The sequence below is a fragment of the Drosophila erecta genome, unplaced genomic scaffold, assembly GCF_003286155.1.
Source record: "Drosophila erecta strain 14021-0224.00,06,07 unplaced genomic scaffold, DereRS2 tig00000000-arrow-pilon, whole genome shotgun sequence".
NCBI classification, from domain to species: domain Eukaryota; kingdom Metazoa; phylum Arthropoda; class Insecta; order Diptera; family Drosophilidae; genus Drosophila; species Drosophila erecta.
In genome coordinates this window covers 27,475,440-27,501,369 of record NW_020825194.1, presented here as the reverse complement: position 1 = coordinate 27,501,369, position 25,930 = coordinate 27,475,440, and the positions used below count along the sequence as shown (strand labels likewise).

General features: G+C 41.0%; 5 protein-coding genes and 2 non-coding genes across 8 annotated transcripts in view; 3 read left to right on the top strand and 4 right to left on the bottom strand.

Annotated features, from left to right (window-relative positions):
* The window catches only part of LOC6552337 (FERM, ARHGEF and pleckstrin domain-containing protein 2), a 34,666-nt gene extending 32,472 nt beyond the window's left edge, over window positions 1-2,194 (top strand). The window contains exons 12-13 of the mRNA XM_001978838.3: window positions 499-985; window positions 1,587-2,194. Coding sequence (XP_001978874.2) covers window positions 499-985; window positions 1,587-1,665 — 566 coding nt within the window. The 3' untranslated portion in view covers window positions 1,666-2,194. The remainder of the gene's footprint in view (window positions 1-498; window positions 986-1,586) is intronic.
* Window positions 2,195-3,065: 871 nt separating this feature from the next.
* Window positions 3,066-3,230, top strand: LOC6552338. The gene has a single exon (XR_046806.2). It is a non-coding gene; the product is annotated as a U1 spliceosomal RNA (small nuclear RNA).
* A 1,429-nt stretch (window positions 3,231-4,659) lies between these two features.
* On the bottom strand, window positions 4,660-4,824 carry LOC6552339. The gene has a single exon (XR_046807.2). It is a non-coding gene; the product is annotated as a U1 spliceosomal RNA (small nuclear RNA).
* A 1,304-nt stretch (window positions 4,825-6,128) lies between these two features.
* LOC6552340 (ubiquitin-conjugating enzyme E2-17 kDa) lies at window positions 6,129-9,416 on the bottom strand. The gene is made up of 3 exons (XM_001978839.3): window positions 9,169-9,416; window positions 7,121-7,406; window positions 6,129-7,059 (listed from the first exon to the last, which is right to left on the bottom strand). Exons 1-3 carry the CDS (start codon window positions 9,210-9,212, stop codon window positions 6,934-6,936), a joined length of 456 nt encoding a protein of 151 aa, XP_001978875.1. The 5' UTR covers window positions 9,213-9,416; the 3' UTR covers window positions 6,129-6,933.
* A 229-nt stretch (window positions 9,417-9,645) lies between these two features.
* LOC6552341 (protein takeout) lies at window positions 9,646-11,614 on the bottom strand. The gene is made up of 3 exons (XM_001978840.3): window positions 11,455-11,614; window positions 10,472-10,557; window positions 9,646-10,412 (listed from the first exon to the last, which is right to left on the bottom strand). The coding sequence occupies exons 2-3, from the start codon at window positions 10,539-10,541 to the stop codon at window positions 9,742-9,744; spliced, it is 741 nt and encodes a 246-aa protein (XP_001978876.1). The 5' UTR covers window positions 10,542-10,557; window positions 11,455-11,614; the 3' UTR covers window positions 9,646-9,741.
* A 1,610-nt stretch (window positions 11,615-13,224) lies between these two features.
* Window positions 13,225-17,441, bottom strand: LOC6552342 (protein takeout). Of its 2 annotated transcripts, none has more exons than XM_015154012.2 (7): window positions 17,405-17,441; window positions 16,946-17,024; window positions 15,992-16,110; window positions 15,679-15,800; window positions 13,724-13,857; window positions 13,507-13,659; window positions 13,225-13,449 (listed from the first exon to the last, which is right to left on the bottom strand). In XM_015154012.2, the coding sequence occupies exons 2-7, from the start codon at window positions 17,010-17,012 to the stop codon at window positions 13,295-13,297; spliced, it is 750 nt and encodes a 249-aa protein (XP_015009498.1). In that variant the 5' UTR covers window positions 17,013-17,024; window positions 17,405-17,441; the 3' UTR covers window positions 13,225-13,294. The 2 variants fall into 2 exon arrangements, with proteins under 2 accessions (XP_015009498.1, XP_026831441.1); XM_026975640.1 differs by lacking the exon at window positions 17,405-17,441 and adding an exon at window positions 17,188-17,369.
* A 3,781-nt stretch (window positions 17,442-21,222) lies between these two features.
* On the top strand, window positions 21,223-24,153 carry LOC6552343. Its single transcript, XM_001978842.3, has 4 exons — window positions 21,223-21,618; window positions 22,949-23,058; window positions 23,420-23,834; window positions 23,897-24,153. Exons 1-4 carry the CDS (start codon window positions 21,546-21,548, stop codon window positions 24,046-24,048), a joined length of 750 nt encoding a protein of 249 aa, XP_001978878.2. The 5' UTR covers window positions 21,223-21,545; the 3' UTR covers window positions 24,049-24,153.
* The last annotated feature ends 1,777 nt before the right edge of the window (window positions 24,154-25,930 follow it).

Here is a 25,930-nt window from a genome sequence, read left to right as displayed (position 1 = left end):
ATGTTTAGCTTTATAAAATGTGGTAATTTGTTACCTTACCACTTAAATAAAAATTAAAAATTAATTACACTTGATAGAATAACTGATGCCATTTCATTATTGAAATGATATTAAGTATGAATTCAATCTCGCCATGTTCTCCTGTCCGTCCTTCTGTCCGTCTGCATGAATATCGAGATCTCGGGGACTATAAAAGCTAGAAATTTAAACTTAAGCAGACTAAGCATGGATTGCAATTAAGCCCTCGTTGCGCGACGGTTGTTCCTCCATCAAAGAAATCTTTTTTGTTAATTATGGTAATAAAAAGTGGTTTCTGAGGTAGGGTTTCCAATGCTGTATTTAACATTACCTTTCGTTAAATTTCCTTTTTTTCTCCATTTTGTTTTTTGCTGGCAAGAAAAGCACGCTGCATGGCTTCGTAAGGAAGAAGATACACCCAAATCCCAAAATCCTTCAACTACAAAGCACCCAGTAATGTATTTTCCGTTTTATTTTTAGGCTCCTCGGAGGAAGGTCTGGACCTGTTCGGTCTGAGCAACGGGAACAACAGCAGCCTGAACAGCAGTGTGAACGGTGGCGGTCCGCTGACTCCGCAGCAGCAAAAGTTGCAGCTGCAGCAACAGCAGCAAAACAGGACGCAGCCATCACGAAGCAATACCGCTCTGCACGTCTGTTGGCATCGTGGCGCCACCGTAGGACTGGGCGATCACCTGATTGCCGCCGAGCACCAGTTGTCCGGCTATCTGCTGCGCAAGTTCAAGAATAGCTCAGGCTGGCAGAAGCTCTGGGTGGTCTTCACGTCCTTTTGTCTGTACTTTTACAAGAGCTACCAGGACGAGTTCGCCCTGGCTAGTCTGCCGCTATTGGGCTACACGGTGGGTCCTCCTGGCCACCAAGATGCCGTTCAGAAGGAGTTCGTCTTCAAGCTTTCCTTTAAGAACCACGTGTACTTCTTCCGCGCGGAGAGTGCCCACACCTACAACAGGTAAGGCTAGGAGCGCTGAGATGCTAGGAAAGGGCAGGTATTAAAATGCCGAAACCAATTAATGTAAACGATATTAAAATATTATTTCAATCCCGTAAAATACCCCTATTTTATACGTATCAAAAAACAAATAGTTAATCGTTAGTTTGTTTCGACGAGAACTTGTGCACAACTTCGTGTTTTTCTGTCACCCACACTTTGTTTTTTTTTAATTATTACTATTAGTAAACCTGCGCCATAGTTCCTATAAAGCATATTTCGATCAAATCAAAACAAAGGCACATTTAAACAAATACTCGAATTTACGCAAAAGGTTTAATGAGGAATTAAAACTCTTACAACTTCGTGAATAGAATAGAGAGGCGTTTCCGACATTAAGTGCCTGTCCGCCCGTATGAACGTCGAGATCTTGCACGCATATTCTAAACCTATGTTTAATTTGTTGATATTTTTTTCAATTTTATTATTTTTCTTGCAAATTTCTTTCGATGTTTTAAAACGTTTTGTGTATACTAGACGAAACTATATCGCTCGCTCTTGTTTCATATTTCAATGTAAATAGAAACGCATGTAATAATAACTTCAAATTTTATATTCATAGATGGCTGGAGGTACTGCGCAGCACGACCCAAACCCAGGACTTCAAGAACATACACAGCCATGCTGTGTTAGGCAACTAACATAACTCAGTGTTTCCAGGATGGACGCGCTGGTCCCACATAGTTGTGCAATTCCTTAAAGGAGGCACTCAAAAAAATCAGACGCCTTTTAGTATTCTTTTTTATACACCGTATACACCACAACCAATATTTCCATTTTATGTATGTCTACTTTATCTTCAACACTACTTTTTCGATGTATTCTTTGTCCTCTTACGGACGTTTTATAGTAAATGTGTATATAATGACTTTGTCGGTGTGTTTTGTTCTTTGTTTCTTTGGGCAAATATTTTGCATTTTCCTGCAAGTGTACCAATTTGTGCTTATAGCTGGATTTAAGTGTTTAAGAACTCCAAACTATGTTACCAGTCGTATCCATTTTTTAATTGAGTTACATTGTGGAAGAAATGTATAAAAGCAAATTGATTCCAAAATCAAATAAAAATTTTATAAAAAGCCTGTGTAATTGAAATTGTATTTTCTAACGTAAATTATAAAATGTATAATCATAAGCTTAAGTCATTACTTTTAATAAAAATAAAAAGTTAATACACACGATACAACAGATTTTTTGTGCATTACAATCAATGTCTTTTTATTCGGATTGGAGTGGTTTGAATAAAAAAAATCAAAACCTTTTGATCGGTTTGTGGGCGCTACCACCTTGGCGCATCGATAGAAGTTAGCAAGATAAAAGTGTGGGCGTGACAATCTTCTAAAACAAATTCACGATGCGTTCACGTCTCTAGAATTTGCAGACTGCAATTTAGATTCCTAGCTTTTATAGTTCCCGAGATCACAACGCTCATACGGGCAGCAGGCGGACGTACCCACGGGAATGGCTTTTCGACTTGCCTAGTGTGACTGATCACGAATATATAGATATGTATATACTTTATAGGGTCAAAAAATATATTTTTTTTGTGTTCGATATAAGAAACTTAAGTTTCACCACTTTTTTAAAAACCCACAAGTTAAGCAGAAAAACATAAACAGCTCAGTTTCCTACTCCTATAACTTTTATACAACTAATGCTATATTTGTTAAAAAACCTGTTAAAAATGTATATATGCTTTTCAAACGTAATTTTTCTAAATAAATCACAAGAAACTTGACAATAAAACTTATTTATTTGGTGGATTTTCCGAAAACGAGTCTAAGAAAATATTTTTTCTCGAACGTTGTGATTTTTTATTTATATCTGGACAATAAAAGATGCATTAAAGAATTAAAAAAATACCTTTTTAACAATTAAAGATTTGAAATTGCTTAGCACATTACAGAATAAAGCATTGCTGCCCGCTGTCACATTTCTTAGGCTCCTGCAGCACAATTCGACTTCACACGCGTAGTCACATTATAATTCTCAACTAGTTCTAGGTGCGCCCTCATGGAAACCCCCTTGCCAAGCTGAGTAAGGCATACTTACCTGGCGTAGAGGTTAACCGTGATCATGAAGGCGGTTCCTCCGGAGTGAGGCTTGGCCATTGCACCTCGGCTGAGTTGACCTCTGCGATTATTCCTAATGTGAATAACTCGTGCGTGTAATTTTTGGTAGCCGGGAATGGCGTTCGCGCCGTCCCGACATTGTAAATAAATGTGAATGTACATATGTGTAGAAAGTGGTTCGTCTATGGAAAAGAAGCATCTAGGTTTGTGAAAATATGTAAATTAATGTGGTTTAATGTTTAATGTGTGTGTTTTAATAATTAATTTGTTTAACTTCCGTTCTGCATAAGATTTATAATTTATTGTGTTTATAAAAAAAAATCCACGTAATTTGTATCTATCAAACGACGTTTCTTATATTGTTATTATTGTTGCAAGTAAAACTATATGTAGCCTAACATGGATATGTATATGAATATATAATCACATGATATAATTGCATATACACCTTTAACTTTTATTTTATCGTAAGTTAAGTGCTTAATATTCGTTGGCTTTTAAAAATGATCAGCTGTTGTAAAGTATCTAATTTGGGAAGCCTGTCAAAATGTATATTGATCGCAGCCAACTTCAAATTATCTAATGCTAAGAGTGACGCAATGTAAAAAAAAAGAATTGGGATCAACGTTTTTTACATGGCCTGCATTTATGGAAAAGTGACTAACCAATTGACTAATTGCTGTTCGTTGGCTTTCAAAATTGCACAAAAAAATTGTTTTCCCAACATTAAAGGACTATGTCTCTGAATCATTGAGTCACGGAATTTTTTACCCGTTTAACTGTCCCCATTAATGTTATTATTTAATATAGCACTATTATATTTAACTATTAAGATTAATGTATACATTATTAAAAGGGTGTTAGTGGTGCTTATAACATAATTACAACGTAAGTACACTTCCTTTGCGGTGTTTTTCGACAGTTCAAACTAAAATCCTTTACCGTTTCATATGCATATATGTATGTACATATCCTTGGATGTCAGCATCTCTAACAGAAGTATACTCATTGATTCCCTCTTTATTTGCCAGATTTAAAAAAGAAATTAGCATATCGAGATAAGGATTCCATCTTATGCGAACAGATTGCACAAGTGACCAAATCCCACTTGCTATGCCTTTGTCTTCCTGTAATGCTTAAATGCCTCCAGTGCTTATAGTTAAAATTAAAGACATCATTTCCACATCATCAACCCCTAAGAAAATGGACTGAACAAATTAAGTTGCCATTTCCCAAGCAACAATTTAAGGGTGCCTTTATATTACTGCCATTTATTGTAAAACGGATTATTTACATTGCTTAGATAAGTGTGAGAAAAAATATACAAAAATTGTTACAAAATAGCAATATTACGTTAAAACAATTCCTCATTAATCGATGCATTGATATTTTTAAATACTTTGCAAATGGTTTAGTTAACGCGTTTCGAGCTAGTATAGCCATCTCCTTTCCCTTTACTTTCTTCCAAACCGATCTAATTATCGAACTAAAGTCGAACTAAATCACTACTGTCCAGAAAAAGTACTATTTACTATACCATACCATATCTGCTATTCATTTTCAAATGTCGGGACGGCGCGAACGCCATTCCCGGCTACCAAAAATTACACGCACGAGTTATTCACATTAGGAATAATCGCAGAGGTCAACTCAGCCGAGGTGCAATGGCCAAGCCTCACTCCGGAGGAACCGCCTTCATGATCACGGTTAACCTCTACGCCAGGTAAGTATGCCTTACTCAGCTTGGCAAGGAGGTTTCCATGAGGGCGCACCTAGAACTAGTTAGGAATTATAGTGCTGGATATGAACAAAAAGTCACCCCAGGACTGAATTACACTGGAGAAATTGTGTATACACCTAAAAGCAATTCCTGCAGTTCTCTTAAATGTATTTTAATTTGGACATGATTTTTGATTTTAGAACCATTTTTGTTCCCCAAAAAACTGATATCAAATTTGTTATTACTTTTCCTGTGGTTATACTGATTTATTTTTACAGAGGATTCGTAGAACGACGTTGTTTTGTACAATGAATAATAGACTTGGAGAATCCGAACAGCCAATACGCCTTGGTTTCAAAATTGTTATGAAACTATTAAAAGTTGAACATGCTTAGAACGTGAGGATTAACCACACAATTTTAGGGACACCTACGCTGTGTAAGTTTGTTTCAGAAAGTTGCTTCCACGTTAGTTATTTTTTAATATTATAAATAGGCACAAAACTTTCACGATTATCTTTAAGTTTGTACGAATTCAGGAGCACACTATAGTTGAAATTTTTCAGAGCATCACTGTCCCTTTCCTGCTAATTACAATGGAGGAATTTGAGAAAACCATGCCAGCTCCAACTCCAGATTTTGTAAAACAAGTATAAAATACCCTTAAAATGAAATTTAAACAAGGTTTATTCGTGTTACTTTCATTTATTGATATTTGAAATCTTAAACTTTATTAATAATAATAATGTTAATTACAGTAAGGTAATTTGAAATTCCACATTGTCTGAATGTGTTGCTAATCCTCATCCTTTGATTTACTATTACTGTGAATTATATTGGGATTACTGGCTTTCTCTGCTTTAGTTGGTTCATAGTTAATAAAACAATATGCTGCTATATGGTACGTTTATCATATATAAGATTAACATGATGCTCAGAGCATCATCTCCGCAATCCATCCAACACAAAGTGCCAAAAAGTGGAGGGTTCGTAGCAAAAGGAACAGCAATTCGCATTCAACAGAAAACAAGATTAAGAGTCGATTGTAAACGCTTAAGAACTAACTAAATCAATTGCCGCAGCCAAGACACAGTGGAACCTAGAGAGTACATAGCGTGGCAAATGGCAGTTATGAGGTGTTTCCATCCAACTATACACTTGAAAAAGATCCCGCTTTTCCCTTCTTGGGTCATCATAACAGACCAAAACAGGGTGTAAACATGAATCAGACCAGATACCAAATCTTAGAGATAGGATAAATGTAATGCGTGGGTCCACCACCGAAACTATCGTGCAAAATACATAGCGCATTGGTATCTGGATGCTACAGAGGCATACATTCATATATATTTGCGGGCTCGTTCCCAACTTATACCGTGTGGATTGGTTTACATTGCTAACAACTAACATTTAATTATCAATTTATAGTAATTTCACAATTTGTAACCACTGGACACTGTCTACTAGGTTTCAAGCAGATTCTAAATTTATATTTCCTGTAAGTGTTTGCTGAGACACGAACTACTTACTACAAGTATTAATTTCTGTTTAGGCTTTGGTTGGGTTTAGTTTTCAGGACTGGGCTTGCGCGCATCTAAAATGAAACTATTTGGCTTTGCAATTGCTTGAAATGGTTTTTAAAATTTTTGTTTTATTAATAATCATTATTGCCGCTGCTATTTAAATAAGAACATTGGATTTGTTAGCTTATGAGAGTCTTATTTCTGGCTGCGGGCGTAAATAGCGGCTGCAGCCATAGAAGGACTTCCTGATTTTTAAAGTGAACTGCGTCTGAATTCGGGTGAGCAAGCTAGGGACAAGGTAGAACTATCGACCAAACAATTATAACTCAAAACTGCCCAGTATTGATGGGTTGCGAATGGTGTGCGCAGGGCGTATATATGCTGCAGTGCCGTGTCATTGGCGGTGTTACAATTTCATAGCATTACAATTATCATAAATATTTATGTTATTATTTAATTTAAACTTCTTTATGGTATTGCATATTTCTGTTACTGTAGTTTGCTGATGCTTTAAGCTGCGGCCGCCCCCAAATCTGCTGCTGCTCGTGTTGTGGCTCCTGCTTCTGATGCTGCTGCTGTTCCAAGAGTGGGCGCATGGCTAATCGATGAAACTCTGCTCCACGCAGGCTTTCACACGCTTCTCGTACTCGCGCCGATTTTCTTTATACAGCTGGGCGGCGGTGGAGTTAGCCGGTGAGTTGGGATTGGGATCGCTCAGCAGTGACTAGATATCACAAAGAAACAATGAACAATATTGGGCTACTGGCTTCAGAAACGCAACTCACCTGTATGGATGTTAATATGGCTGACACATCGTACGTGGGACTCCAGCGGTTCTGCAATATGTCCAAGCATATTCCGCCATCTGCGTACACATTGGGATGAAATACTTTCGATACGAATCGAACTGTTGGCGGTTTGTTTGGATACTCTTCCGTAAATTCTATGGTTAACTTAAAGGTTCCGTCCTCGAATGGTGTATCGTGTGGACCAAAAATCACAGCATTCCATATCATAATATTATTATCTGTTGGCGCGCCCGAGACACCCGTGGGTGGATCCTCCTGAAGTCTGCAAGTAAGTCATAAAATTAAAAGGGGAATCTTTTCTGTATGCTTTTTGTAAATAAATAAGCTTATGCAAATATAAGAAAAACCAAACTTGTTTTGCCAGATACACTTGTTGTATAAATTCTACTTGAGGCGAATATAAACATTTCTACCTCAAAGATCATAATGAAATAATCATGTTCCAGCTTTTTATGCTTTTATCACAACTGGTTAGGAGATGTTCTAGTTTGATAATGATAATGTCCCGTGAACACCATAATATGCGTATTAAAGGTACATTGCCGTTAAAATATTTGTTTACGTATTCCGCAACACAGAAGAGATTAATAACAATGGCCAGACAATAACAGGTAGAGATCTAAAAGTAAACTGGACGGGATTGGCTGCAATTTAGGTCAACAAGCGGGCGGCGCAACCCGTTTAACCGCGCCCTTCAAATCGGCTTAAATCGATACGCGAGCCAAGTGAAATCATCGATTAAACAGACAAAGAAACCCGAGTGCACAGGGAAATAAGATATGCAATATCCAAGTTTCTAACACAAATAGAAATGTATCAACTTGAAAGATAAATTCTGAGCGATAATAAGATATGTGCTATTCAAATAACTTGTTGAAGACGAGCATGATTTATAAATAGGTTATGTGAAACAATAGTTTTTTCTAATGAAAAACTATACTTACAATGGTGTTTCAATTTGCATTAAGATTGAAATATTGCATTCCTGATGAAACATTTTCGTAATAAGAATTTGTGTTTCACCAACTAATCAGAGTACTCGATAACTTTACTATATGGAATATAGAATATAAGAGAATGTTCTTGATCAGGAGCTGTCACGTGCACAATTTCCAAAGTTATTTGTTTATTTTGATTGCCAACTTCTATCGATGTGCCAATAGCTGATTAACGGGTATGTGAGGATTTCCTATAGGACTACAGCTTTCTGTCTTGTTTTTCCCTGTGTATGTTGCTAGATATGCTTCTGTGCAGTTGCGTTTGCCTCTTGGGGGTGGTACTTTTCCGTCCAGCGTGGGGCAGGACCCCGCGCCCACGCGAACAGCCTTGACATTTGGTTTCGTATTCCCCAACTGCAATCTGCACTGCCGCGCCAACATTTCGGAGATGATGAAAGTTTCGAATCCGAATGAAATTCCATGGGAGAGCTTCGTCTCTTTCGCGTGAGTCAACAACGTTAAGTGCGAGCGAGAGGAGGCTAGCGGGCAGGATGCAGCTGCCGAGTCAGGCGGATACAAAAACGAAAATTGTTGTTAATGTTTCGCTGCGACGCAATTTCGGCGGAACGGCGAAGAAGAATTTTGTTTGGTTTTCCCAATTTTCCCCTTTGTTTCCTTGCCTTTCCCCGCACCGCACCACACACACACAGATCAAAGTCAAGTGTCAAAGACAAGCGAATTGTTGTTTTTCGCAAGAGCAAAGCAGCAAAAATAATCAACCACTCACACACACACACGAGCACGGGTACATGCACACGTACATATTTTGGCTGCGCAAACTTTTCCACTACATACAGACGTGGAGCACACTCATATGTGCGCCCGTGTGTTTGCTTATATGTATTAGGCAGCCCCCAGGTTTCTTTTCTCCAACATTTTTTCGCACCGCGGAACACGAATCCGAAAAATCAGACGATTGTGTGTACTTTGAGACTCGATCCTCGTTTTCCTGCTTTCCTTTGCTTTCGCCCATCTCTGTTTTGTTTTTTTTTTCGCATTCGACTCCATTCCTTAGTTTCTTCTCACCTTTTAAAATCTCTCATAAGACGTCTGCGTGCGGGTGTTGACATGTTTCACAACGATACTACCACTCGTGTTGTGTTGGATGGGAACTCGGACGCCTTGGCGATGCGCTGCGGTTAGCAAACGGAAACGATGAAATTTTGTAATTTATTTTTAATTGAGGACAACTCGGGCAGCAGTGGTATAGAGCTGGAACAAAAATCGATGTTTTCCCGATACTATCGCTTAGAGCTGGAGCAGAAATCGATGCCAGCTCGATACCATCGCCTAGAGCTGCCACCCAGCCAGCACGCAATCGAGAATAAGAGTATGGGGTTGCCAGACCATTGCGACGGCAAATACATTTCCTATTTATATATTTTTAAAACCGCACGCACGCCTTTTTTCTGAGAAAGGGGTATCTGCTAGTCGAGAAACTCTCTCAGGTATCTTTGTCAAGAGATGGTTTCCTTTTTCCATTCAATTTCAAATCTGTCAGCATAAATTTCTAAAGTTTATTGATTATTTAAGCACTAATTATAGCAAATCGAGTGTATCACAAGCTTAGATTTAGCCTAATTACAGTTGGCTACAGGATTAGACGGGGAAAAGCTCGCTGTAGGTGAAGTTCTCCAGGATTTTGGTCGTGATGACCAGAAATTTGGCCTCCAGAGCGCGGGCAATCGGTGCAATCAAGTCGTTGGTGAAGACCTCGAAGTTTTGGTTGATCGTGTCATTGATGACATCGCCCAGAACTTTATCTCCATTAAAGAGGTTCTCCAGCTTCAGGTTTCCCTTGCCAGTGCGGATTTTTAAGGCGAACTCCTTGACATGCAGGTATTCCAGATCATTAACGCTCTTAATGTCGTATTGGACACGCACATAAGCCACGAAGTTGGTGAAGTTGCCAGTGAATGGTCCACTGCCCTTAATAGGTAGTGCCAGAATGTTGCCGTTGATCTCGTAGAGCCCATCTCCATGGAGATGGGGGAGAATCAACTCGAAATCAAAGCGGCGGTTTTGGGTGGAAGCCCGCAGCTTGGTTATTTCAAAGTTGGAGGCGCCCAGGATGTTCAGCTTTTTGGCCTTAACTGTGAGTCCAGCGGAGCCATCCAGAATGCTCAGATCTCCAATGTAGAGGGGTTCTAGCGGCGGTACGTTCAATTCCTTGATGCCCTTGGCCAGGTAGGGGCGCAAGTTGTGAACACTGCTCTTCAGGCACTTTGACAGCTCGGGTTCATTGCGATGGCACACCTGGATGTAGTCAGCTAAGGGACAAACTTGATAAGTAACCAGGAAATACGAGTAAGTTGCCTTCTTTACTTACGCATATTGCCAGCTGAGATGCATGCTACAAAACAGATCAACAGGGAGGCTACGGTGAGTTGCAACTGCATTTTGCTCAATTGATTTCTGTAAAAAAGGTTTACTATTAAGCAGAGATATACATTTTATTGACGTCAAAGTTCGTCAGCAGGCGTTCATTAACCACCAGGTCCACCCCTAAAATGATCCACCACCCATACCTATTATCATCTGAAGTGGTTGATTGTAGGCATTACGAAGCTGGGACTCAGTCTAATAAATGGGAGGATCTCCAGAATGCTCAATTACTGTCATTTGCTACCTGTTTTGTTGTCAAGACTGTAATTGAATTTGATTGGGGCCTAATAGGTTTTGTGTTTGAGCGTAGGGCTATAAATAATGCTAAGGAGTATTCAGCTATTAAACTGGAATACCTTTGGTAAGCCCCATGAATACAATAATGTGGGTCATTTTGCTCTAATGAATAATTTTAAATTTTTGTGATTGAGCGTAGGGTTATAAATAATGCTAAGGAGTATTCTAGCTATTGAACTGGAATACGTTTGGTAAACCCTATTAATACCTTAAAGTGGGTCATTTTGCTCTAATGAATAATTTTAAATTGCTGGGTCTGGGTTCCTCGAATAAATTATATCTGAAAGATACACCTATTTGTACAGTATTATTGATAATAAATACATGGACGATATAATAACCAACGGAAAACTATTTTTATCGTAGAGCTTAGCACTATTTTTCTCGTCCATGAAATACTCTCAATTAAATAAAAGGTCACTTAAAAACGTAAAAAAAATGTATTTAAATTAATTTGATTGGTATTAGACTGTTTATATTTTATCGACACTATTTATGGATACTGGTAAACCTTTCGCTAAATCCTTAATAGATTTTCTAAATGGTTTACCCAATTAGGAATTAGGGATGATTTCGCGTTCCCGAGTTATAGAGGATTCACCATTATTAACCAACCGACGTTAAACTTACACAATTCAGAAGAGATTTCAATTGTATTCGCAATTATTTGTTTTGGCACTGATTTGTTATTTTTTTAAATCAGTCGAAGGCTTTTTAACGTTCTCGAGCTGTCGAAGTCAGGTGTTGTTTTAGTAACCGTCAACGGATTGTACTGAATGCTAAATTGTTGAGACCGGCGTGTTTTATAGCAAAAATTACGCTACGATTTACATGAGAGCTTGGCCAAGCTGTAGATTGGAAAACACACGACGTAGAACTCGCCGGCCCCTGCCACGCCCCTCGACGCCCCCTCCCCCATAAATCGACAGGTAAGCTCGAGCAACTAGAAAGAGATGGCCAACTGTTTGTAGAGAGAGAGAGCAACAGAGAGAGAGCGAGCAAGACGCTAAGCAGCTACAGCTTAATAATTATAATAAAGGTTGTGGGTTCCATTAATGTATTTCGGCGACCAGCCCAAGCACAAACGCTTACGGAGTCAGTCGACCGGGAAAATTGCCAGTTGGCCGGGAAAATGCAGACCGCAGGTCAAGCCGGAAATGGAGACCAGTATCTCCCAGATCTGGTCAGATCCCAGTGGATCTCCCAGAATCCGCACTGGGAAAAAAGCCGATTGAGGGTGCAAGTCGCTACTTCGGCCTATGTGGTTTTGTCGTCAAAGCAAATCTCCCAAATTTCTCCTGGTTTGTCGACAGGACTCATTTAAATACTTCATTTTCCTATATGCATATGCAAACTTGCACTAGATATCTAGCTGGCAATCTGAACATTTTGAGAGGTTTTCTTCCGAGTGTGGGGTCGCAGTTAGCGAGGGGTGAGAGGTCGGAACGTGGGGCAGGGGCCAGGAAGATCGTTCTAGTCGCTACCGTGCCTGACGTAATTACGCCACGCGAACATCTTAGATGGGGAGTCGTGTGTTGACAACCTGTTAACTCTGAAAATTGTGCTGGCGGATTGCATAATGGCGATCGCCTGGCGAAAAGCTTTCCCTGTCTTCAGTTCTGTGAGGAAAGCGGTGGCTGGCTGCCTATGACACGGTTCGATGGGGATGCTGATTGCGGTGGAAAATTGTGGAGGAGCACGCAACTCAGAGATCATCTCCCAGCCTTATCCCAGTGATAGCTGCGTTAGATAAGTGCGGAGTGCTGAGATGTTTGTTGCTCATTCATAGTTTATTATTCAATCGGATGTGGTAAGCTTCGCGTTGGACATGGAGATTTGTACTGCCAGGCATTTGGGTATTCAGCACGTGTAGGCGTTTTGATGGATAATCGAGGGGGACTGTAAGTTAAGTTTGCATAACACTTCAATCCAAGGGGAAGAATTGAGAATGCATTCGTGGTTAGTCAGATGGCATAGCTAAAAGATATTTATTGATATCTACTGTTTAGTTTTATAATCACTCGACCATTAGTATCTCGGTCTTTTTGTAAAAGAGATGCTGGTATGTTTCCTAGCGGTGATTACATTATTGCCCAAAACCTTTCAATGAATAGTCCGGTTCGATCCATTCGGCTTTAGATAAATATGAATTTGCAAAAAATATGCCTATTCAACGTCGTTACCGCCAAGTAACAGGTGTGAAAACCCATACTGGACACCTCCCGTTTCCTTCGAAACCTTTACCCAGATTCTTATTAATGCATCCAAAGACCTTAAAACTTAACGGGCGAGGCCAATTAAGGTCGACATAGTAGTAACTCAGATATCCCTGCCATTGCTGCACTGATGACTTTGGGGATGTGACTTGAGTTGCGCATGTGTCATTCAAAGAAGGAGCCATCATCTTTACTTGTTATATTTCGCGGAATTGTGTGCAATAAATTAGGACTTAGACTAGGGAAACTACATTCTAATTTAGGTTGATCCACTCGTCCAGTGGGATCTTCGCGAAAATGCGATCCATGAAGTTGCGGATGACCAGAGTAAGTTTGGTCCTGAGCGCCGGCTTCATTTCCTTGAGCAGCTCCTGGGAGTTGGAGTTGATGAACAGGTTGAGAGCAGCCTCTGTGGAGGAAAGTATTTTATCTTGATAATGCTGATATATCGACTACTGCTACGTACGTATCACCGAGTTGCCATTGGCGATGTTGTCCACGCCCATTTGGATCTCCTTCACGTTGAAGTCCATCTTCACGGAGTCCGTCGTCAGGTAGGTGCGGCCGTCGGGACCCTCATTGGCCACCGCCTTGAAGTAGATCTTGGCCTTCACTCCCTCTGCGTGATCGAGAGTCGTTAGTCGATGGAGTGCGTCATCCCAACCCAGAAACCCGGTACCCACCGTACTCCCCCCAGTAGTCGCCGGCTCCGGAGGCCTTCACCAAGATCAGAACACCTGTGGACCGGTACTGCGCCTTGACGCGAATGCGGGGTATTTCGCACGTCAGCTGGAACTGCAGCGAGTCCAAGTCGGAGCTGCAAAAAGACAAGTTGAGATATGGATATTAATGGACGCCTCTAATGGCAATGACAGTGACAATCTGCGAAGTAATGAGCTTAGCGAAAAATGCCTTTTCATTGGTTTCATGCGAAGATGAGCCGACTATTTTGTCGTACTTTTCAGCCTTGGAGCTCTCTTAAGTCCTATATTCGATACCAAAGAGATCCGAGTGAATGGGCTAGACCAGTAGGGCTTCGTGGACTTCTCGATGTCCAAATCGAAATCGATACGAGAACCAGCGATTTCCGACACCAAATTCCTTCTACCCTTCCATTAAAAGTTGCCAAGACTTAAAAACTTAGGTATCCCAAGATCCAATAATGGAATGCATGTGCGTACGAAACACAATTGCAAAATATTTGAAGACTATTAATGGAGTCTCGAGCAGATTGCAGGAATCCATTCGAGTACCCTAAGTCAGGGTAAGTGACCATAGAAAACGAAACCTATACTGAAACCGGCCCAAACAATGCTCTCCACTTAGAGAATCTAGCGTTGGCACACTTTTCCAGCTCGTTTCTTGGTCAACGATCTGCGGGCCAGTCGTCTTTGCCCGCGCCGTGTTTATGTCTCTGCCACTCGGATTCTTTTATTTTCGCCAATGGAGAGCCAAGTGTCTATAGCCAGATTGATGGTCGCCGGCTTAACGGCTGCTGTAGTTGCTATTGTCGGCGGAGCTGGCGTTCCAAATACCGGGAAGCATAGCTGCAGTGTTCTTGGCTTTGGGTGTTGCATAATGCGGGGCACTTAAAAATCAGAGGCCACCGAGGAGAGTGGGTCAACTTGTTAGAGAGTAGCCTCTCTTGTGTGTGGGAAACGTGGGTTACGCTTGGATGGTTTAAATGCAGACCTAAGCCAGTTTGTAAGATATAATCTATAAACATTTTACAAACATTTTAATTGCTGTTGGCATTTGTCTAATTGTGCTTCTTATGAAACCGAGAAACCTATGGTGGAGTGAAGAGTATTTGCACAAGTAATACGAGTAGCTGAAAATACTTCTATTAGTTAGCACGAATCAAATTTCCCGACCCATGGCAGCTTCTGTGTGAATTTCCCCACTCTAAACTATATGAATAACCAATCACCATGGACAACGAATTTCCAGCGAACCATTTTAATCGAATAACACATCTCACCTTTTCCAGATAAGCCACGAGCCCAGTTCCCTGACTTCTCATTTAGGCCCAGAATAAGTGGAATCAGCTAGAGTGGGCGAACACCTTGTCGCGAATGATTACGCGTCTAAAATATACTTTAATAAAAAACCCGCGCAAATGCAAATTTGTCTGGACAAACATAAGTGCTCATGCAAATCGGTGATTGCTCAATCGATTTCCCATCGTGTGCCAAACGTTTTGTCCATAAATCAAGACCATGAGCTACGAGGTATTCACGGGCTTTGGCAAACCCCGTGGAATCATTGCAAGCTGCGCTCATTCAAATGAGCTCCCATAATGTGGACAAAATGCCAAGTGGAGATTGCGTGCTGGGACGCTGTTTGAGTGGTCAACTGGCTGACAAATGAGCGGCAAATTAAATTATAATTACAGGGAATCGGAAACTGGTGAGATGTTTGAGTGCAGTGGGGTCAGGCAGTGAAGGCACCACATGTGCATCCAACCCAATTCCCAAATCGATTAGCTTAGTCAAATTTCGTAGGCGATTAATGCAATTAGATAAGATAATATACGAGTGTATAGCAAATCAATTCATAACGCTATGTTGCACCCAATCAAAAGGCAATTTTTGAAGAACCTCATTACCTGTTAGCTCTAAGGATGAGCACGACTTACCGGATGTTGGTCACCGTAATGTTGCTCACACCGTAGGCCTGAATGTTCCGGAAAAGTGCGCGGTAGCCATCTGGACCACTGCCCAGAACAATGCCGATTTCATCAATCATCACGGGCTCGATCTGTTGGGGGAAATGATTTACTGGGCAATCTGAGTAAATACCCTAAGAAGTGAGCTATGTGCTATTGAAGATCCAAGCTATCGGATTTATAGGGTAACGATATAACAACGCTTACTTCTATTTGATCTTAGTATAATATTCTCAACATGGAGCGACGTGTTTTCTGAAGTCCTAATATATGTTTAGCTCACCTCATGGATGTCCAGCTCCGGAACTCCCTTCTGCAGGTAGCTCACCAGCTTGTTGCCACTATCCCGAAGGCAGTCGTTGATCTGGGCCTCGTCCCGGGGGCATTGTTGCAGGTAGTAGGCTGGAAAGGTCATTTCGAGGGGTGAGACAATGGGTGGCATTGGGTGCGAATGCAGTGGTCTGTAGATGTCATGTTCGCCTGTTCGTGGATGTCATTGTCTCTCCGCCGCCGCCGCCGCTTTCTATGAAAATGAAGATGCGCCCCCTCCCGTAATTGCGATTCCCAGGTGAATGCGTCAGTTGACGTGGGTTCAAGTACACAATTACCTCGCCGATCTCACAGCGATTGTTGCGAACATGTTCGGGCTGAACTATAAATTGCTGGGATGCGCTGGGGTGGGACAAAACTGGCGATGGATTTATGGCCAGGTTAATGGTCGTAGTTGCGGCGGGCAGGGAGTGTGTGAAAACTAATAATAATTGCGGGTTTCGGGGAAGACTTCCCAAACTTTGATATTATGTACGTACACACGTATGTATGAAAGTTTCTCAGAAATTGTAATAAAAACGGCGGACTTTGGAAGTAGATTTTTAGGAGCCTAGCCGGCAAAGTACCAGATCAAGGTCAGTCCAATCCAGCGGAATCTTTATGGAACCGGGCAAGCGACTGCCAAGCCAGAACTATAAACCGAGGTTATCGTGGCCATTACTGGCCATTCTGGAACCTACTCGACGAGATCCGGCACAAGTCGACTTTCTTTGTTGCCGGGGCACGTCTTGGGGGTGGGCAATTAGCCAGTGCCAAATGCATGGGCCATGTGGGCCATTTGGGCCAAGTTGGTCGGTGGACGTGTCTAAGGACCGGCTGGAAAGTCAAAGTCGGCGCTGCGCCTGATGTAACTTAGAAAGCGCGGCCAAATAGGCATCACTTATGACACTGTTTGATCACTACTTACGCTGCTCCTGGCCAAAAGTGGCGCCCAACACGGCGACGAGCACAATGAAGCCAATATTTCCGCACATTTTTCGGTTCGTCTGCATGAAAGTACAAGTAAATGGAACTGGGCTTTAGATGGGCGCTTCGCTTTTGTGTTTCACTTTTCTAGTTTCGTAACTGATTAGCACGTTTGGGCTGCTCTCTGCAGCTTATGGACATGGATATGGATATGCATATGCTAATTTCGCCTAGATGACGCACCACGCGCTCTTTACGAGGGAAAGTGAAAAAGTCGGGATAGAATTCAAAGAAGTGCGGGCTCTGGTTGGGTTTCACTTTAGTGCCGAAATTCTTCTCTTTGGCTTCCGGGTGGAAGTGGGTCAAGCGCCCAGTCCCCAACCAGTTCACTGTTTGTTCTTGAATAAAGAATCCGACTGCTGCCTTCTGCTGTCTTTTGCTTTCTTCGCTCTACGCTTACTTTGCGTCCAACTTTCACGCGACTCGGCTGAGGAATGAGCTCGGGCTGCGTTGGTCCAAGCCATTTTAACCAGCAAGAAGCTCGAAAGCGCCGGCGAAAATGCAGCGAAAGAGCTGGCGAAGGGAAACCGAGCAAAAGGCCTTCTTGCCACACCCCAGAAGTCGGTGGGGCAGACAGTCAGTCGGCGCTGTCATCGATGTACGCTGCAAAATCTTTGGAGCTTTAGCTTCAGGTAACCCGTATGAAATAAATATTAGCCATCAGAGTCTGGATTTAGGTCTGAAAGATATTCTATCTACCCTAAGGTAGGGCAAGGTCTACTTGAAAGGATTGGATCGCTTTTGTAGAGCACTTCTGGATGTTCTGGATCACTAGAAACGAACCATGGCTATGTATATAATATCTTACTATACCCTTAAGCAAACTACGGATGATTGCGATTTTTCTCTGTGTACATTTTGCTGAAGGTTAAGTGTAAAGGTTCCCTGACTCGGAGCCCAACCTCCCACAGCCGCGATTGCAGCCTGGTAATGAGGCTGTCATGAATCATGCGAGCGACTTGCCATCATTAGCGGTTCTCCAAGCCGGGATTAGCCCAGTATTGCGCTGTATCTCTTTCGTGCCTGCTGCCTTCCAGCCCTTTGTGGGCCGCACTTCCACTTGTGGCATAAAGGTCAAGCCGTGCGATTAGAACCACGAGCTCTCCAAGAGTCGAGTGGTAAGGCGGTAATGGGCACTCATCCCTCTATTCAGCCTGCAGATAACAAAACCTGAGCCAGTCATACAGTGTGTTAACCCTAATAATCCAGTATCGTTTCTTTGCTCAGCGCGTCGAGGTATTGATGGTGTGGAGACATTCCCCGAAACAAAATGCAATTGTCTTTCAAAACTTTTCGGGGATCTTTATGGAGAGTTGGGAACAATTCCGATCATTGACCATTGTCTGTTTTGCATTTAAATTGAAAGCTGGAGGTGGAAGTTCTCGTGATCCGTGAGGGCGTGAACAAATAAGAAGTTGAATATGATAGTGTGCTTAAACCATTTAGAGGTTATTAAGCTAAACTTAGTTTTCATATTGATCTATAAATTCTGGTATCTTATAAATAAAAAAGATTTTAATTTTATGTGCTAAACCTTTTCGAAAAAACCTTTTCTTTCAAAAATGTGCGATCAACTAATTTAAATGTAGATAATTATCTACTGGAAGAGTAGTTGACACGAAGTATTTTACGCCGCGTAATAAAGCCTATTGATGAAAAGGAGCTGTATCGTTTTTGTATACAATATATTATATTGTAATAATATTATAGTTTAATAGTTTTATGCCAACATCGAGCACCGTAAGTAATAGTTTCTTCCTCAACAGAATTATGCACTTATAATGACATTAAAAAAAGTTCAGAGATTTGTTCAGTCCTTACGTTGCCACACTGATTTTAAAATTTTGTTTTCTTCTGTAATCTTCAGAGACAAGGTTACAGGTTTTGTAAAGTAACACAGACATTTAAATAACATTGATTTTTGATCAAAGTAAATACAACGCAAAAAAAAAGACTCAAGCACAGAAATGTCCATAAACGTGAACAGTGGTGGTAGTATACCAACTTAGTCCGCCCTTTACTGTGTGTCTGGCGCCTAAAAGTATGCCGTGCGAAATGAGTTGTTTGAAAGAATAAGAATTTGTCTTAATTTACACATTTTACACTAGGTAGTTTGTATACTCAAAAGTTAGGCCGTTCAAAATATAGGAGATGTATATGATTGGCTAATATTTCTAGAGAACTAGTTTGCACACACTGCTCGCTACAATAAGGTACAAGAATACAATATTCCAGATTTCTTTTCAATATTATTCACCGTTAAAACGAAACTGGCCTCGTCAAGAATTTTATATAAACTAAAATAATTGTATTCCGTATTTATCTTAATCGTGTTTTTTGTTTAGCGCAAAGTAAGAATGTGTCATACCAAAATTGTCAGGAAACTGTTGCGTAATTCTATCATAACATACAAATATAAAAGCGAATCATCATAATATATCGGTAATACAATCAGCTTATAGTTCAAGAAAGCAGGGTAGATCCAGCACAGCAGACCCCACCAGCTGCCCAGCTCCACTGGGCTGCGTGTGGAGATTCGCACTCAAGGTCAAGGTCAAGGTGGAGTGGTGACTGGGTCACCGCCAAGCGAAAACCACTCGACTGTGAATGCAGTCGCAAGAGTTGGTGAGCTGATGAGTCTGATCCCTCTGCTCTGGTCGGTTGAATGACACGTTTCTGGGTCACAAGGAAGCTGGAGTCCAGCGAATTTAATCAGGTGCGAATTGAAAGTGGTTCCGAGTCGAGTATGGAAGTGTCTGGGATAACTGGTTTGCTAATGGATTGCCTTGATTTAAATTCCCGAAAAGTGTATTTATTATAGAAGATCTAGATAGTGGAATTTGCCATGGATTTTGGTGGCATCTTCTGTGCTCACGCTTACACTTCACTATATATGCTTGGTCACTGGGATAATTAAGGCAAACCTATAGCCACGTGGAATAATTAGTGAGGCAATGAGACTTCGAATGTATTTTTCATCCGCCTTTTCGCATTTCACTAAGCGCTGTCATTATTCTCAGCCGTCTTTTGTGAAGACACATTTACAGATTGAGATGTATTTATAACCTCATCTACCCGCATTCATAGACGTGACAACGGGCTTTAGAATCGGCGCATAGGCCTTTGTATGACAAATAAGAGTTCCCATCGAGTTCCCCGATACTTCCCCATTACTCTATTTGTTTGTGTTCAGGGCCATTGTAAACAGTTTAAGAGTTCAGTATGTTCCGATCACAGTGCAAAGTGTGGTGCCATAGTTCTCCGCAAAACAAAGTACCTGGCACACAGAGAAAAAATGTGGATGAGCTCGGAAACCACTCACACTACACCGAAGCTGTACTGCTGAGTGCGAGCTGGTTGCTCTTCCTGGTGAACTTTCGATGGAATCCCATCCAGACTGGTTATCAAGAACCCAGTAGATCTATGCTGGAACCCGTTCAGTTGGGTGGTTCATTAATAATTCATATTAGGCGCGAGGAAAGTGTTCCGATGACAACAGGTAAAAGTATTTTTAGTTCCCCATCTGAACTATGCATTTAAGCCCACTGCTTAAATACATTTAAATCCATGCGATCACTGCCAGCTGAGTAAGGCAGGTAGACAGCCAATCACTTTGGATATGAGTTGAATCGGCGGACATGAAAGAATTCTGGTTGAAAGAAGCCCGTGTTTAGCGCTTATGATTATTCTCGCGCGACATTAGTTCTCAAAAATGTGCTATCTGATTTCTGTGCTCACCGTATAAGCACATAACTATTATCTCACTCCAATGGACAATTAAGGCGCCGCACATTTTTAATTAGAGGCGGAGACATTTCGACGAAAACAAGTATCGCTCACTTGCCAGCTCGCCTCGTTACGGTTTTAAGAAGACTCGAGTTCGATGTATCCCAAGGTTTTTGGAATGAAAGGAAGTGCGCGCTGGATGCGTGCACTCAAAGTGCTGTATCTTAAAGACAAATAAGTTTGTGCCGCGGCTATTTTGTTGTCCAATGGGTTCTGCTCACTGGTAATTAGAAGTTATAAATTTCTTTCGCAAACCACAATGAAGATTCCTGTGCAGTTTAGGCCCAGCGATCGTTTCTGAGCAAGTGATTGCGAAAATAGAGTTGCCTAATTGCTTTATGCCGCTCGAGAAGTGGGCAAACAAACCAAAATCTTGCACAGAAGTCAAGAAGTCAGGCGCCTAGAGGCAGCATTGCATTCGGGCAGTCAGTCACACATGCAGATACCAGCTGTATCTTTATATACGCAGATCGGCAGAGTCTAAGTTCTCTGCCGACGGCGACGACGGGATTGGAGATCGGCTTGGTTTGCATCTCGTTTCTGCGAGCTGCGATCAGCGATCTGCTATCTGCGATTTGCAGCTTTGGGGCTTTAAATCGGCTATCGACCGGCAGGCAGCTCGCAGTTTAAGTTCTCAGCTTCGCGTTGACGGACGTTCGAGCACTCCACCCGCAGAAAGTTGATAGCTTCAGTTTCCGACTCCGTTGCGTGTAGCTGCAGATTGAGATACATATTCCGGAAATTGCGGATTGCCCATGAGAGACATGAATAAGGCGGCGTTCCTCGTAATTGTGATCCAAGCGCTGTGGATAGTGCAGGCTGAGACCCGTAAGTTGCCTCCCTTAAGCGGTGGTGGTGAACATGATTAGTGGAAAAATATAGTGAGTCCGTTTGGCAATTAGTTTCCACTACTTAATAGTGCTGCGATGATTGTCCTGTCGATGGAAAGGAAACTTTGATTTATTGTTATTAGTTTGGAGATGAATGACTACGTTTTATCTAGCAAAGTGCAGTAAATCTTTCGAGGTAATGTAATGAGAAACGGAAAATAAATGAGGGAAATGATTACGAATTAGGCGAAGACTCGTATTTAAAAATGCAAATTGCAAGGTGAACTGAAATTTGCCCTCAGCTTTTTATATAATTCATGACCCATGGCTCATGAAATAAGCCGCCCGTGATATTTGGCCAACGTAACAGAAATTTGTGAATACCTCTTCCTCGAACTTTCTGCTTAGATTTGCGTGGACATTTTAAAGGGTCTCTATTTAAAGTGTATACTTGCCCAATTTATTGCTTGTGTTGAACTATTGAACCTAGCTGCAAGATTTTTGCCGGGCTTAGTTAGCAGTCAGCCTTAAAGTCATTCAGTAGAGTGGAATTCAAATCACATCATCTGGCAAATGTCAAATGTCAAGTTTGCCGCCTTCCCCATTCGAGGCACCCAACGAGGTGCTAATTGCGTGGGGCGACACGGTTTTGTTAGGCAAATGCAGAAGCAAAACAAGGAAAATCGGAATGGGGATGAGTCTCAGCCAAAGTTTGCTTCCGCATCGCACTCGAAGTGCTGAATACCCAAATGTAAGCACTCAAAATGCGGACTGTGAACCAAATCCATGCTTAATGGACGGCTCGCCGTGGCCGTTGGATGGCCTTCAACTTGAAATCTTAATCGCTCCCGCTGCAGCTCGCCTTGCCGACGATTGAGACTGGCGCTAATGAAACTGGCCAGGCATAAAGTCAGCGTTAATGATAAACCAGCTATAACTAATAGCCGCTGTGGCCACGAATGTGTGTCATGTGCCACAGAATTGCGGCCCCAACAGGTTCTAGACGTGCACTTCTTGGCAGCCTTGCCATCGAAACTGAGCCGCGTCGAGATCTTGAGGTCGATCGGATTGATCTCGATCGGATTTGGAGGTCACTGTGGCATCGCGTTTGCACTGAGCCCCTCGGCAAAGTCGATGAACTTTACAGGAATTAAAGCGGCGGATGGTTTTGGCACTTCATTGGCATTTTCTCCTAACAAAGTACATTTGGGGGTGATTCAATAATATATATACATGAATATACCAGTTAAATATAAGTATATATAAATATTTCAATATATATTAAATATATAACCTGGCAGTTACAATTTTTTCCTTATGATTTCCAGCACCCTATATCAAGCAATGTCATAGGAATGACCCAAAACTGGTGGATTGCTTCATTGGAGCTATTGAGCACCTCAAGCCATACTTGGCCAATGGCATTCCTGAAATTCAGGTGAGTGACTTTGCTCCTATGAGTGCTGTTTGATTTGTTTGAAAACGTGTTTGAAGTTGCATAAGAGCACAGAGCCACTTGAATGAAAGTCACTGTGACTTTCGCACTTGCATAATGAGTGTTTTCGCGGGAAAACCTGACGGAAGTGTTCACTTTCGGCACAGTGGTGCAACGAACAAAGTTGTGCCAGTTGAAGGTCATACCTCGCAATTATAATATTCAAATACTTTCTGATCTAAGTGAACTATATGGGTCAACAAGACGCCCAAATTAAACAATTTTACCAATACGTTTCTTACGTTACGTTACGTTGTCCCAAACTGAATAGCGCTAGCAATAATTCCACTTTCGCCCTTACCAGCTGCCCTCCGTGGAGCCCTTCAAGATGGACACCCTGGCCCTGCAGTTAACAGAGGGTCCCCAGGGGTATAAGATCACGCTGAAGAACATGGAGGCCTTCGGGGCGAGCAACTTCAAGGTGACATCCCTAAAACTGAGCGAGGGAAGCGAGCCCTTCAAAGCGAAGATCGTAATGCCCAAGCTGAAAATCGAGGCTAAGTACACGAGCTCCGGAGTCCTGCTGATCCTGCCAGCCTCCGGAGGTGGAGACTTCCACGCCAACTTCGAGGGTGTGAGTGCGGATCTCACAGGAAAGACATCCATCCACGCTTCCAAGGGAGCAAACTACCTCCACATCGATGCTCTCAGCTTGGTTCTGGATGTGAAGGATGTGAAAATGAGCATTTCGGGTGCCTTCAACAACAACCGAATTCTGTGTAGGTGTCCCCTTCATTCTCTGCCAAGCTGTGTGATTACAAGATCGCTTTCTATTTTACAGTGGAGGCCACCAATCTGTTTCTACGGGAAAACTCCCAAGTCGTTTTGGAGGCAATGCAGGCTCAATTGCAAAAGAAATTGGCTAGCGAGTTCGGCAAGCTAGCCAACCAGCTCCTGAAGAACGTTCCTGTAGAGCAATTCTACGTGGATTAGGCTTCAATCCTTTATATGGTAGTTCGTTAGTCCTAGGAAATATGTATTTAATTGTAAATTACACTCCAATGCTATGAACCAAGTATTAAATTGTATATGGTGTAAGCTCTGCGCATTTGTGTGGGGGAATAGGGCTTAGAATGCATATCTGAAGAATTATGAATGGGAGAATGCTTTTATTAGAATGCATATCTGAAGAATTATGAATGGGAGAATGTTTTTTAAGACCCCACAATAGATCAAATGGAGATAACAGATTTACATACTTCTCTTGCTAATCCTCCATTTCCGTATCCAACTTTTCACCAACTTCATCGGAAATTTTTGCATATAAGAACAAATTCAAATTTTCCGGTCGGTCCTACTCTTCTTCTGTCGTCTATTAGCTCTTTCGGAAAATTTGAGTATCTGCCTCAGAAAAATGGGTTTATGGTGCTGACGGCTACCTGATGAACAGAAGTCCCAATTTTGTTGAAACGGATTAGCTTTTCCATTAGTTATTTTAGGTTTTTGTGTTTCAGCAGTATTATTTGCGTAAATAGCAAGTTTGCTTGAGTTTTGTTATATTTATATATAACAAAATACATACATATATGTAAATAATAGAAAATAAGTAATAGTTTCGTAGTTATTGTTCAGGGTATACAAAAAAGTATACAACAATATAAAAATACAAACTTTATATTAAAGGATGGTCCAACCCTTCAAAGTGATACAAATGTTTTACCTTTGCATATAAAGTTTACTTTTTATTATTTTATTATTTTGTTAATTATTATTTTTATTTATTTTATTATTTTATTATGAATTATTTGTTTCAATTAATAAAGCTATCAGATTCCCGTTGCTGAGCTAGTGGAACGAGATATTTTATCATTTCCTGGAGTATCGGTAGAAATGGCGAAAAAAAATAAAAATATGAAAACTTGGAAATCAAGACCAATTTATTCTTTCATTTGTCCAAGAAGTTAGGAGTACCTTTTGAATTTCTTTCTGTTCTTCCTAACATAGGTGGCGGTGTAGTCATCCACAGCTGGCTGCGGATTATAGGTTGACTAAAAATGTGAAAGGTGGTGAAATATTTAATTAAATAGGTTTTAAGCACGGATTGAACCTCGACTCCGAAAATTAAAAACAGGGTTGAAACCTAAAAAGTTCGAAGCAATATACTGATATTTTATTGATACATTTTTCGTGCCTTAAAAAATGTGCTAAACAAATTTGCTAGTTTTCCGTGTTAAAACTAAATATATGACTTTTATCTGCAATGAAATTGAAAGGAAAGTTGTTGCGGGATGAGAAGGAGTTTGGATTTAATAAGGTTCAATAAAATAAATCCCTGATTGAAGCACCAACCATCAATAAAATATCTATATCAAAATTTGATTAAATTTCTTTATTTGTAAATAATGTGATGGAAGTTTGAAATATGAACTGTAGATGGCGTTAAACGCATTATATGGTAATGGATTTCAGGGCTGAATAGTAAGTAGTAGTACAGAGTAGATGGAATGAACCTCTTCGAACGCACAAACTAAAACTTGATTTTTAAACTTAAATATGAATACTATTTTGCCTATCCTTCAACTTCTAAGTAAATACATACAACAAACTGTAGCCATTTCGCTTTTTGGTAAAAAACATTTTGTTATACACAATATATTATTTTATTGATACATTTTTCGTGCCTTAAAAAATGAATATTTATAACTTACATTCATTTCGCTAGCATACTTTTCGGATATGCGGCAAAAAGCAAACACAGTAAAAAAAGGACTTTTTGTGTTTTTTGTTTAATGGTTATTAAATATTTCTACAAATGACTGAGATACGCATAAAAAAACATAAATGCCAATATTTTTGGAAAATTTTTTGGCATTGA